Raw genomic sequence first — 14,854 nt, 5'->3', positions numbered from 1 at the left:
TGCAAGGTCTGAAGAACTTCTCAGATGAGAGATGAAACATCTTCAAGCAATTTCAAAAAGTCCAGACGGTTTTCTTTCCAAGCTTCTTACCTGGACGTGACCTGGATGACTGAGAACCTTCACAGAGCTACTGTGCAAGCTACAGTTGTGAAGCTGTCCTTTGGTGACATCTGTAGGCAACACTGAGGAGGTGCAAACTAGTGTGTTTTCCACTAATTCAACCAGAGAAATTATGTCTAAGTCGGTTTGTTTGGGGCCAAAAACCTTAATGTTGTGTTTGTGTTATTACACTCTTACTTTTAATATTGACAAAGTATTTAATATTGTTACTTTGACAATTACATTAACAAAGTTACATTATCATAGTTATGTTAACATAAGAAGTTGTAATACTATTTGCATTATTTACATTATAATTTAAAACATTGTGGATATAAAGGAAAATAGAAATACAAATTCAGATCAAATCATTGTCATTTTCTAAATGAAAATAACACACACATATATTAATTTATCATTCATCTATATGAAGTATACATTAAAAATGCACTTCCACCGCTAAGGTTTAAAAATTACTTGTTCAGCATAAAGTTCTTTTTAAAATCTGATTATTTCAATGATGTCACCATGAATAAACTATATTAACCGACAGCTGGCTGACTAAATCCCCTATCTGAGAAAAAAAGGAAGGAATGCATTTCACGTTGGCTGTGCTGCAATATTTACACAATCTATAAACAAGAACTGATCAACTGTCACACAGCATCTGTGCAAGTGTCTCCACTGTGTGTAGATGTGTACATAGGAGTGTTACAAAAGATCACACCAAGGAAGCAACTAAAAGGTATGATAGAAACAACACATAATTTCTTATCAACATCTTTATTTGAAGTTTTTCAAAATCATATAAAGTATGAAAAACAATAGTGTCAGAAGATGACACTGAATGCCCATTTCATACATGAGGTGTCCAATATTTAACAATGAAAATCAAGCATACACAGACCAACCGTTCTGAATGACTGCAGACTTTCTCTTTCTTTTTCTTTTTTTGCTCAGTTCAGATATTACAAACAATTTTTCTTCAAACTTCATGTGTAGCTAGGTTGGCTAAGCATTTGACCTTGACCTTCACTGTTAGTACCCAAGGTCATAGTTGACCCAGAAAAATTATAGTATATATTGTTTCAAGGTCAAAGATCAGGGATCAGTGTGTTGTTATAAAAGCAGGCTGATGTAGCATTTTTTAATAAAACCAGCCCAGCACCAGCGTGACGCAACAGAAACGACATAAATTACTAAAGTTTTCGTATGACCACTTTCTTTCTGTGGGGATTTGTGCTCTCTGAAGCTCTTGTTCAATTCACTTCAATTCAGTTCAGTTGAAATAAATTCAGTTTAACCTATATAATACCAAAACAGAACAACGGCTGCTTCAGGGTACTTAAACTAAAACATACAATGAACATTTAACAGTATTTCTAAAGAACACAGCACAGCACTGGAAAACACTAGATGTCTTTCTGAAGTGATGTAATCAAATTTAAAGAAGTGCTTCCTCCTTTGTTATGCTCTTCAGTGGGATGTGCGAACAAAATACAAAGCAGCCACCTAAACTTTGCTCCCACAGAGGTTGATCTGGTTGGTTATAGTGGTACATGCTCACTGCAAATTGTTTGTTACTCTACTAAAACAAAAGCCCTCCATGACGCTTGGACATTCTACTATTCATCACACATTCATGGAGTTCCACAGGGGTCTGTGCTTGTATCAGTAATTTTTACATTATACATGCTTATACATCGTTAGTCAATTTAAATAAAAATGTAGCACTGATTTCTTTCATCTACACAGTATCTCTTAAATGGAAACTTTCCTATATGGGAGTGATGCTGAAAATATAGCTAATGCTTGCATTTTTTGTAGGCTGGACTATTAATCCAAAGTAAGTAAATAAATGGCAGATAGAAATGAGTCCTGCATTTCATGTATGCGCAGGACTGGAATTTTTGGCCGTTTTAGTGAGGGCACACAACTCTGTGAAAACAACTGAAAACGATAGTGTGGACATGGAGCATTTTCAAACGAAAATGCCATTTTTAAATTTATCCGGGCTAGTGTGGACGTAGCATAAAGCACCTTGAGGTGACTGTTATTGTGAAGTGGGGTTACATAAATAACTCTAAATTGAACTGAATAGTGTTAAAAGAAAAAAAAAGTCACAGCCATGAAAGTAAACAGATAAAAGTTCAGTAAACTTGGTTTATGTTCTTCATAATAATGCTAAAATATTTTATGGCTAAACTTGTGAAATGAGGTTAGGACATGACCTTTGAACACTTAATAGTTGATATGTTACACTATTTTGATTGTCCTTTTCCATTTTGTTCTTCATATCTTTCATGGCACAGTTTCTGCAGATCAGAGACCTGTTGTAACAAATAGTAAAGAAGCGTAAATTAACCACAGATCACACCAGAAATGCATTTTTCTAGTCATAAATGAACATATATCCTTAACTAGAAATCAAAATCCACACAAACACACATGCACGCGCAACAATACAGTCTTTAAAGACAAATGAGAGCAGAAACATACCCCTCTGACAGCCCATTACTGCATGTTTCCTGGACGTTTTCACCTTTCTTCACTTTTTCCTGACTGAAAATTTGTAAAAACTGTATTACTTCAATAGTTAGATAATAATGAATGATGTAGGATCTTTTTATTAACAACAAGTAATAAACCACAATGAAAACACCTCACTACAAATGAAACTGGGAACTTGTAATAAAGTGATTATCAGTGTTGTAGGGCTCAGCATAACTCCTGGAAATGTTTAAGGTTAAGCATGTTTTATGTCCTGTGAGGACCATAATAGCTTTTAATTAACCCCAAAACACAAGCTTATGTCTTGATTTTAAATAGCATATGTTATTGGACTCAATTATTAAATCAATCAAACTATTCAAATTATATATCATATTAAATATATGTATTTTAAAAAAATCTAATGTGAAGTTATTCTAGCTCATTATTCTCTATACACACATATTGTGGTCCTTTCAATATGGAAAAAAACCTAAGAAATGTCTACATCTGTACTCGTGTGTTGCTTTTCATACTTTAAGACTTCAAACTTCTGGTCTTTGTAAGACTTCTTCCCCGTAGTTAAATAAAGGAGGACAATGTCGCAAAAGAAGGTTCCCTGTTGAAAAGAATTTTATTCAATTCTGTGATATATATGTAAAAAAATGCTGTTCAATTCATTTAATATCATGTTGATTTAATTATTAATGATACTCACAGCTCCCATCACAGCCAGTCCTGAACCAATATTGACAACCAAGGGGACTATGGCAAACTTTCCAGCCTGTGGAGGAGATCAGAAACCCAAGAGATGTTTTTAAATAGGAGTTTATTACAATTTATTTTTGTTCAAAGAGCAAAGACTGCAGTGCTCTTTTCAAATCATTCCTTTTTTCTTTTCTTTTTTTTTCACCAGTCCCGTTTGGTTCTTTTGCCATCAGAATTATTGTCTAAAGGCAAAGAAAGAGGACAACCCACCTGACCCCACCACAGAGAAAACTGCACCCACCCCGTCATCCACTCATCTTCCAGACTACACAAGACAATAGACACCCAGGCTGAGTTCTTCTCCTGTATCTCCTGTATCTCCCCCATCTGCAGAGTGAGTTCCTGGAGAGAGGAGACCTCCTGCAAGATATAACAGCCTCCCCCACCAGTTGAAGAGCCCCTCAGGTGGCTCGATGTACTGGCGGCACCCTGCGCCAGGGCTGAGCCCCCATACACCCATACACCCACCCACAACCCCGGCGACATACCAACCAGGACCCAAGGCCCAGCCAGGGCCCCAGCCCGGAGACGGAGCACCCTCAGAACCCCACACCCGACCCGGACCCACCCAGGGGCAGCCAGGCTACCAGGTCAGTAACCCACGTCCATCAGCACAGACCCTCCCCTAGCCCCGCTGCATGCAGCCACGAGGAAACCATCACCTAAGAGCCAAGAGAGCCCTTAACAGGACATGACCGCAACCCCAGGTTGAGCCCTCCAAGGAAGACGCCCCTGGGGAATCCCCCGACGCCCCAAGCCTGTCTCTACCCCCAATCACAACAGCGAAGGTGGGACCAAACTATAACCCCCCACCCCCACTAGGTGATGGAGCTGATCAAAGGAGCCCAGAGCAATTGATTTGATGTGGTGGCAGAGGCTGTATCTATTAGATAATTTCTATATTGGTTAGAATTAAGATTATTTTTTATTTTTCCCGTTCATGAGGACTGTTTTCTTGGCAATGCATAGGGCAGTGAAAAAAGTTAAGTTAACTGATAAATCCACTTCCCATTTTGCAATAGGAAGTGATATTGATTCATCTGTTTTAGAAAGCATTCTGTATATTTTGGAGAGTAATTTTGGGGTTTTACGAGTAAGAAATTGTACCACACTCAATGGTGTTTGTAGTTCAACTTGACAGGGTTTAAATTTCTTTTTTTTTACTATGGATTTAATTTGTTGATATTCTAAAAATCTTTTCTTGCAAATTCTTGCAAAAGAGTTTATCAATGCAATCACCCCAGAGAGATTGGTTTGTGAGTTTTGGAGAAAAAGTAACACATCATGCAGTTTATGCCCTTAATTACTGTATTCTGTCTAATTGTCAAATCATTCCTAATAACCCCTCTCCTAAGAAGAGAGGATACTACTACTAATAATAATGGTATTTTTGCATTGGTGTTATATGTATTGGCTTTATTACATAAATTATCTTATTGTAATGCATTGGCACCATTTATGCATTCATTCTGTCACTGATGCATTGTACATACCTTCCCATATACCAGGATATGAAATCGTATGCCATAAACTTTGTATAGAGATCGATAGCTTTCACCAGCAGCATTTTTAAAGTATCTTGCATGTCTGTTAGAGAAGAAAACAAAAATATAAAAAATAAAATAAAGATAAACATAAATAACCTTTAGGTAATTTAGAATGGTTATGGTTCTTTATTCCTTTCATAAGTTGTAAAGATGATTACATGTCTGTGCACCATGCCAACAAAGATGCTCTGCAGTGAGCCTCACCTGAAGTTAAATCCTGTTGCGATGCTCTTGTTGGAGACAGTGGCATCCAGGCGAGTGAACTGGTACTCTGGATTACAGTGAGAGGTGCCTTTGTCAAGGTCACAGTCCCACTGTATCACAATGCCAATAGCGCCACCCTAACAAAACAGCCAAAACATGCTTATTCTAAGATTTTTATTTTTATACATGTATTCAAATTTGGATACTTGTATGCATTCCATTAGTGGTGTTTTACCTGCGTTCATTCACAGCTGTATAGAAAACATTTGTTAAACATTAGCTACATCCTGCTAGTACCAGATCAGACCCCTTTAATCCTTCAGAACACGAAGAACTAATTCTTCATGGCACTGAACATTCCACAGAGAACAGTCCACATGACATGACAGAACCACACAGCTGCACATCAAGGGGATTAATTTCCCATTTCACCACATTCCACAGGTTCTCTGTTAGCTCTTGTGACTGGAGGCCATTATAGTTAAGTGAGCTCATTGCCATGTTCAAAAACAGTTTGAGATCAGGTTTTGTCAGAGTTTTGTGACATGGTGCGTTATCCTGCTGGAAGAAGCTGTCAGAAAATGGGTACACTGTGGCTATCAAGGAATAGAACTACAGAAAGTAATCTTGATCATGTCTTAATTCCTAAATGGATTGACTTGGTGCATTGTAATTGGCTGATTAGATATTCCACTTAATGATCCCAAATCATTAAGTGGAATGGTTTGGGACAGTTGAACAGTTGTACCTAATGAAGTAGGAAACATGAGAAACTTTGTTCAGTGGGACATGTTTCGGTTGTCTCACAATTTCTCCCAAGAACAATGAGCAAAGGTCATGACTAATAACAGTAACTAAAAAAAACCTTTAAGTCATGGATTCAGTCATCATAATTATTTTGGGGTATAAACTCTATGTGTGTTAGAAAGTAACATTTGAGGTTATATCACATTAACACAATCTTGAGAAAATACAATGTAATACTAACAAGTGTGGCCATGTCTTGGAAGTTGCATCCAGCTCTTCTCGTAATGTCTCCCAGGCGAAAGATGGGGCAGTAGGGGTATTGCTTCTCATCATATCTGCATTTCTTCAAGTAGGATTGATCAGTTGTTTTGAGGATGTTGGACCTCAGAGTTAAGAAAAACACATATTTATGGATGTGAACTGCTTATTGCACACAGCAATATCCAGCTAGTCAGCAAGTACAAGGAGATATTGTTGTAAATGTTAAAGAGGACTTACTTTGAAAATGAGAATTTAGGAAACTGGATGAAATTCTTGATGTAGATGGTGAAGTTTTTAGCATTTTTGAGCAAAGGCTTTCTGTGAAAACAAAATGTTAAGTAAATATACATTTTTGTGAATAAATGTATAAGACAACAATAAAAACAAATCAAAGTCAAACCTTCCTGTAGCAGATAGAGAGGGATTGTGATTGAATTGCTGAGTGGGAAATGAACCCATCTATGACCCAGTGCTGTTTAATGTGAGCTGATACAATACTATTATAAGACTGGGTCATGAAGCTGAGTGTCTCAGTGTAGGACATCCTTAGTTTAGATTTAGTGCCAAACCTGTTGTGCTGACCCGATAAATGACAACTACACGTGATTTGCCTGAATGTTTGTGCATGTTAGTGCAGAGAGAAAGGAGGATTGGTCATTTCAAATTTGTCCTCACTGTGGTTTGATGTTTTTTTCAGTTGGACACCAGCCAAATATTTCACAGGTCCCATTGGACTTTTCATTGTTTCTTATGCATTTGCCGCTCATGACTCCTTTAGACAACAGACAACAAAAAAAAACTGTTTAAAAACATCTAGATGATCATGTGAAAAGAGTTTCTGATTCAGACATGTTTCACAATACTGATTTAATATCAGGATGTTTCTTTCTCACCATGACCAGACTCCACCATCTTTCCCTTTTTACAGTCCTCGTCAACACTACAGTGGCCATTAAGCACTTTGTGGCTCTGAGAACAAAAAAAGGACAGAGGCAATGTAAAAAACAAAACAAAAAACACAACACAGAACCAAGTGTGATATAGTATATCGAACTAAATGATAAATACAGTGGGGCAAAAAAGTATTTAGTCAAATCAAATCAAATCAAATCACTTTTATTGTCACATCACATGTGCAGGTACATTGGTACAGCACATGTGAGTGAAATTCTTGTGTGCGAGCTTCACAAGCAACAGAGTTGTGCAAAATACAATAATGTAAACAAGCAAAATACAAGAATGGCTACATCTGAAACTAATAAATATATGTACAATATATAATAGTATATGCATTTCTGGATGTGTATACTAAATATTTTTCTACGTGTGTGTGTGTGTGTGTGTACACATATTTTACAAATTAAATAGAGTAAACAATAAATAAAATATATAAAATAAAATATACAGAGTGAGACATGTGCAAAACAGTGGCATTACTGTACAGTGTGTAGTGCATAATGTTAAAGTTCCAGTAGTGAAGGTGAGGTGTCTATGAAGTGTTCAGCAGTCTGATGGCCTGGTGGAAGAAGCTGTCTCTCAGTCTGCTGGTACGGGACCGGATGCTGCAGAACCTCCTTCCTGATGGAAGCAGTCTGAACAGTTTATGGCTGGGGTGACTGGAGTCCTTGATGATCCTCCCCGCTTTCCTCAGGCACCGCTTCCTGTAGATGTCTTGGAGGGAAGGAAGCTCACCTCCAATTATCCGTTCAGAGCACCGCACTACTCGCTGGAGAGCTTTGCAGTTGTAGGCGGTGCTGTTGCCATACCAGGTGGTGATGCATCCAGTGAGGATGCTCTCAATGGCACAGTGATAGAAGGTCCTGAGGATGCGGGGGCTCATGCCGAATCTTTTCAGTCTCCTGAGAAAGAAGAGGCGCTGCTGCGCCTTCTTCACTGTTTTGTTTGTGTGTACTGACCACGTAAGATCCTCAGCCAGATGTACCCCAAGGAACCGGAAGCTGCTCACTCTCTCCACAGCAGCGCCGTTGATGGTGATGGGGGTGTGTACTTCTCTGCACCGCCGGAAGTCCACTATCAACTCCTTGTCAGCCACAGATTGTGCAAGTTCCCCCACTTAAAATGACGACAGAGGTCAGTAATTTGCACCAGAGGTACACTTCAACTGTGAGAGACAGAATGTGAAAAAAAAATCCATGAATCCACATGGTAGGTTTTGTAAAGAATTTATTCGTAAATCAGGGTGGAAAATAAGTATTTGGTCACCTCAAACAAGGAAAATCTCTGGCTCTCACAGACCTGTAACGTCTTCTGTAAGAAGCTTTTCTGTCCCCCACTCGTTACCTGTATGAATGGCACCTGTCTGAACTCATCATCTGTATAAAAGACACCTGTCCACAGCCTCAAACAGTCAGACTCCAAACTCCGCCATGGCCAAGACCAAAGAGCTTTCGAAGGACACCAGGAAAAGTATTGTAGACCTGCACCAGACTGGGAAGAGTGAATCTACAATAGGCAAGCAGCTTGGTGTGAAAAAAATCAACTGTGGGAGCAATCATCAGAAAATGGAAGACATACAAGACCACTGATAATCTCCCTCGATCTGGGGCTCCACGCAAGATCTCATCCCGTGGGGTCAAAATGATCATGAGAACGGTGAGCAAAGATCCCAGAACCACACGGGGGGACCTGGTGAATGACCTGCAGAGAGCTGGGACCAAAGTAACAAAGGTCACCATCAGTAACACACTACAACGGCAGGGAATCAAATCCCGCAGTGCCAGACGTGTTCCGCTGCTGAAGCCAGTGCATGTCCAGGACCGTCTGAAGTTTGCCAGAGAGCACATGGATGATACAGCAGAGGATTGGGAGAATGTCATGTGGTCAGATGAAACCAAAGTAGAACTTTTTGGTATAAACTCAACTCATCGTGTTTGGAGGAAGAAGAATACTGAGTTGCATCCCAAGAACACCATACCTACTGTGAAGCATGGGGGTGGAAACATCATGCTATGGGGCTGTTTTTCTGCCAAGGGGACAGGACGACTGATCCGTGTTAAGGACAGAATGAATGGGGCCATGTATCGTGAGATTTTGAGCCAAAACCTCCTTCCATCAGTCAGAACTTTGAAGATGAAACGAGGCTGGGTCTTCCAACATGACAATGATCCAAAACACACCGCCCGGGCAACAAAGGAGTGGCTCCGTAAGAAGCATTTGAAAGTCCTGGAGTGGCCTAGCCAGTCTCCAGACCTCAACCCCATAGAAAATCTGTGGCGGGAGTTGAAAGTCCGTGTTGCTCGGCGACAGCCCCAAAACATCACTGCTCTCGAGAAGATCTGCATGGAGGAATGGGCCAAAATACCAGCTACTGTGTGTGCAAACCTGGTAAAGACCTATAGTAAACGTTTGACCTCTGTTATTGCCAACAAAGGTTATGTTACAAAGTATTGAGTTGTATTTTTGTTATTGACCAAATACTTATTTTCCACCCTGATTTACGAATAAATTCTTTACAAATCCTACCATGTGGATTCATGGATTTTTTTTTCACATTCTGTCTCTCACAGTTGAAGTGTACCTCTGGTGCAAATTACTGACCTCTGTCATCATTTTAGGTGGGGCAACTTGCACAATCGGTGGCTGACTAAATACTTTTTTGCCCCACTGTACATATGTAAATGTAAGTCAAAAATAAGGGATACAAAGTCAGAATTTACAAATATAACACAAAAAGTAAATTTCAGTATATTTAAAGCAGTCAGAACTTGTTAGCATCCAAGAATATCTTAATCTAAAATAGAAGATTTCTGTATTCTAGCAACATGGTGAATATGAAAGTTAAATGAAGCCAAGGGTGTTAAATGGATGCATGTCTGTGCTTTTTCTATTTTACTAGAACTCAACCGTTAAAAATGGCACATGCTGCATGATACCAAAAGGCTCCCCTGCAAGTGTCAGACCCTGCTCTCGGTTTCGGTCAATATTTATAAGAGCAAATTTTTATAGCTGTTTGTTTCTTCTTAGCTGATGGCTATCAGGCAGGCAACCCAGAGAGTCTTCTGGGTTTACATACTGTATATTGTGAGCTGAAAATAAATCATGAATACTGACACACATACACACTCATATGATGATGATGGAGGTGACAAAATGGGTTAAGAGGTGTGAGGAAAACATTTCTCTGCTACCGTGCAAACAATATGTTACCATGCAGGAGAGGAATTACAGGTCAGCCACAAACCAATGTGTATGACTTTAAACACATCACGCTATTGTCAGGTGGGCCATGAAGCACTGGAGGAAGCCTCCCCAGTCTGTTATATTCACATGCAGAGTGATAAAGTAGTTTCATAAAATATCATTCTTCCACATTCTGGCACTTTATGGTGTTACCTATCTCATGTAATCACTTATTGAAAAAAAGTTTTTTCCTGTAAGTAACAGACAAAATGAAACAAATCCCCTAAATAAATAGTGGATACTCTCCTTAGAGTTAACATCATTTACTTGCAACACAGTATGACACACTCTATCTAACCTGTACTTGCAAGAGGAAACTGTCTGTGGTGTGGTGCATGCTAGAAAAATTGGGCTGGCAGGTGAAAGGTTAAAGTGAAAGTGAAATCAACAGGAGAGGCAATATTTCCGTTGTCAGTAAAACAAGGGAATGTTAGAAGAATTGTTTTATTTGATGGCAAATGAGTCTGTAGAATGACCAGCAATTAAAACTGAGACAACGACCTGATCATCACCGCTGCCATTCATCAAATCTAAAAACAATGAAAACACCTCTTAGTTAAAGTTAGAAATACCATCACTGTGGTCTATTATGTCCAGTCAGTGATTTAAAGTGAAAACAAAATGTTCTCACCTCAGCACAGTAACCCATCTTCTGGTTTGGTGTCTCTAAGAAGCTGGTTACAACAAACAGAACATCTTCACCCTGAATGACAAAAAGAAAATAACAGACAAAATGTCAAAGTCTCATCAGCAGTGCATGGCTTTAATCTAGTCTGAAATAATAAAAGTGTTCTCACCTGTGGGGGGATGACATACTCCTCAGGTCCCCACACAAGCAGACCAGATTCACTGGTGTTGGTCACCGCAGTTCCCTTCACTTTAGTTATGACAGAACTCTGGATGGCATCATCTATCTCCTGGTAGCCTTGCTTGACTATGAAAACCCACCTTTAAATCAAAGCAGAACTACCCAGTGTTCTCGCAGGTCTTTGGTAAAAGCTTTGGTGCAAACCTTATGCAGATATTTTATATGTTTTTGCCTTTTTCAACTGTCTTTTGTGACATACAGTATGCATTGAGGGGTGATACTGCTAGTCAGGTGTATCAAAGTGGTTGGCTTAGTGGGACTCTCTAACCTTGCAAGGCCTGGAATGAAGAGTTTGTTTTTTTGTTTACATTTTTATTATTATTAATTAATTAGTTCCATAAGTAAATTGCCCAAATGAACTGGCTGTGTGACTGAACTTTGATTTCAACATATTGTGGAGGCTCAGGGGTCCTTTCATCTCTTAAAAAGAACCAAAATGGTTTAGTCCACACTGCGATTTACATTGTTCGCATAGGCAGAATAAAATACTTTAGCATAATTAGCAGATTGGAGGTTATACTGAAAGCTTACAAATACTAACCTCAAGTAAAATTTGGGCTTATTGAATGAGGGACCAGTGGTTCTCAGAGGACGTGCTGTGAGACAATGAGAACGTTCGGAGGACTTTCCGAATGTTTCCTGACTCTGTGTTTGCAAGGGGCACTTTAAACCACGGCCAGCTACTGGCTCTGAGATTGTAGCTGTTCTCCAGGGCAATGAACTTGGTGTAGTTTAATTATCGCTTCTCACTTTCTGCTTTATTTTGATAGTTAATTGTCCCTTGTGCTTTTCATTTAGTTTTGCTTCGCCTTCTCACATCCTCCGTGATTTAGTTCAACTATATCTACTTCCCCGATTGCCCTTCTGTGTTTATAGAAAATGCCATCTTCCTGTGTCATCTGTCCCATCAGTCTCCTGGTCCCAGTTTGTTCCCATGCCTCAGTTTAGTTTCTTCTCTTAGGGTTCTGTTTTGCCTTTTGGACTTTTTACAACAGCCAAATAAAGCAGATTGTTTTGTTGCTAAACCCCTGCCTGTGTTCTGTATTTACATCACACTCAAAACAGTCTCCCAAATCAGCAAACTGTGACAATATACAAGCAGTCTCAGCGACCCTCTTCCATGTTGACCCACATCTCTGACGAATGTTTTAAAGGAATAAGTTAGCCAGCGGCTGTACATGACAATCAGTGGGTATTGTTGGGGTGGCCAGTAATGAGCAGTTCATATGCCATGTTCAATGAAAATCAATGATAAAGGTTTTCCACAAAGTCTGCACAGTTTGAAACCTCCCCACATTTGCAATCCTCAAAAATGATTCCTAATAATACTTTTTAGTTGCCACTAAACGATCTCGCCTTGTGTCACATCATTTGGAGAAGGACCTGCTGTTTCATTGTGTTCAGCTGTCCTCATTAACACTGTGTCACATCTGATATTAACAGCAGCTCATAGCCAAATGATTTCTTAGTCACATTTGTGTGCTTTTCATATTCTTCTTTATTTGAGGTAAGACCACAGTAACAGTGTGCATTAGCAGTAACCTAATATCTTAGCTGTGAAATTGGTCTAACCCATTTTTCTAATTTTGCTAAGGGATAAAAGCAACATCAAAGCCTCCACTATTAATATAAACAAAGTTTGGATTAAAGCCCCCCCCCCCCCCCCCCCCCATGAATGAGTGGGTAGCCCCCCTTTTCCTCCCACTATAACAGGGACTCTCTGATCTTTGTGCTGATAACATTAAAGGAATCCTAACAGATCATGGTTCAAACACTGCACGTCATAAACCTAATATAATCTGACGCATTTTCACACACCAAAACATTTAAACTCAGTTATAAAGATAAGTGTTGTCTAAAAATTGTTTTGTGCAGACTTATATGCACAGTTCTCTACATTCTACCCACATGACACCTAAAGATTACTGTGTGCGGTTTTCGGCTGTCATCGGTAAGCCAGGAATAGACCCCTTGTGTTCCGTTTCCGCCTGTTGTGTCCCAGGTAACACTTTTGAATTGTGTCGGGTAAAGCGAGACGCTGAACCGCATGCCACAAGTGCGCATAGGTTCGGGCAAAAACAAAAAACAAAACAGCGAAAGAGAAACGTTCATGTGGTATTTGCTCAAACGCACAGGTCAAAATTCTGACATTTTAAGCATTTTATTTTTAATTTTGCTTACTTCTTTAAAGTATAAAATAAGCGTGTAACGTGCGAATAGTCTACTATTCAATACAATAAATGAACCGCTCATTCAAAAATTAATATTTTTTGTTTGTTTGTTTTATTCTGTTTACCAAACGATATGCTACAGACAAAGCCCAAATGTTATTATATTTGTTCAGTGACTTATTTTAAGTTAACCCGTTAAGTAATAACATGTACAGTTTAGGAAATTATACGTGGCAATAATGCACTTACCCTATTATGTAACCAATGACAGATAACTGAAAAAGTCTGTGCAACACTCCGACTGCCTTATTTTTTGTATCAATGTATTTTTCTGTTTTGTAGTTCAGTAAGGAGTTGATCGCGGCCGTGGCCATCACGCAGCTCTTAGTCTGCAGTTTGATGTCAGTGTTAAAACGAAACTTGATTGTAATGGAAAGATTCGATGCGAGCTCTTACAGCAAACACCGCGTGGGAGGCGAAAACACACCTCATTGCACAACCACCGCCAAGCGTACATTAGCCACAATATGTATTTAGGTATTACTGTTGGACTTCCCTAGTATCAAAGGCAAGGCAGAATGGAAAAGGTAAAAGAACATCAACACGCAACAATTAACTGTAAAAACAAATTAAGCAAGGAAAAACAGGAAAGGGTCTCCTATAAAATGCCTGATTAAAATCTGTATTCATTGTTACGTTTGTTAATCCAGTTACTTGTTTTTAAACTGCATGATTTGTTATTTTTTAAAATTTACTTATTTATTTTAATCCAATTCCAATCCAATTTTATTCATAAAGCACTTTAAAATACCCAGCACAGGAACAAAGTGCTGTACAGAAAATAAGTTAAAACAATAGAAAAACAGAAAACAGCAAAATAAATAAATAAAACATAAAATTAAAACAGCCCTACATTAAAACAAAAACAAGATAAAACAGCATCGAATCACCTAAAAACAACTGAAATAAAAATAAAAACCAACATCTCACGTGGTGTCGGTAAAGAGGTGGGTTTCCAAGAGTGACAGATAAAGAACTGGCCTGTCTAATCTCTAAAGGAAGCTCGTTCCACAGTTTTGGAGCTTCTACAGCAAAAGCACGATCTCCTCTAAGTTTACGGCCAGTCCTGGGTATCTTCAGGAGCAGCTGATCATCTGACCTGAGAGAGCAGGTGGGTGTATAAGGCTGTAGCAGCTCAGAGAGATAAGATGGGGCTAGGCCATGGAGAGCTTTCAAAGTAAATAAAAGAATTTTAAAATGAATCCTACAAGAAATGGGCAGCCAGTGAAGTGAAGCTAAAACAAGGGAAATGTGCTCAAACTTTCGAGTGCCAGTTAAAAGACGAGCTGCGGCATTTTGCACCCTCTGTAGATGACTAATATATGATGCGCTGACCCCAATATAAAGTGCATTACAGTAATCCAGCCGAGTGCTAACAATGGTGTGGATCACTGTCTCAAAGTGCTCAAAGAATTGGCTTTATTTTTGCCAGCTGCCTG

The 14,854-nt window shown here is 39.1% G+C and overlaps 1 protein-coding gene across 1 annotated transcript; it reads right to left on the bottom strand.

Annotated features, from left to right (window-relative positions):
• Positions 1 to 246: 246 nt before the first annotated feature.
• On the bottom strand, positions 247 to 13,729 carry LOC308401741 (P2X purinoceptor 5-like; the record flags this gene model as incomplete). The annotated part of the gene is made up of 13 exons (XM_080890121.1): positions 247 to 2,429; positions 2,599 to 2,661; positions 3,126 to 3,208; positions 3,308 to 3,373; positions 4,851 to 4,944; positions 5,109 to 5,245; positions 6,097 to 6,238; positions 6,354 to 6,434; positions 6,792 to 6,888; positions 7,010 to 7,085; positions 10,948 to 11,019; positions 11,114 to 11,264; positions 13,605 to 13,729. The coding sequence occupies 13 exons, from the start codon at positions 13,727 to 13,729 to the stop codon at positions 2,300 to 2,302; spliced, it is 1,317 nt and encodes a 438-aa protein (XP_080746247.1). The 3' UTR covers positions 247 to 2,299.
• Between the last annotated feature and the right edge of the window lie 1,125 nt (positions 13,730 to 14,854).

The sequence above is a fragment of the Rhamphochromis sp. 'chilingali' genome, assembly GCF_963969265.1.
Source record: "Rhamphochromis sp. 'chilingali' genome assembly, chromosome: 8".
In the NCBI taxonomy this organism is placed as follows: domain Eukaryota; kingdom Metazoa; phylum Chordata; class Actinopteri; order Cichliformes; family Cichlidae; genus Rhamphochromis; species Rhamphochromis sp. 'chilingali'.
This window is presented reverse-complemented; position numbering and strand designations above follow the sequence as displayed.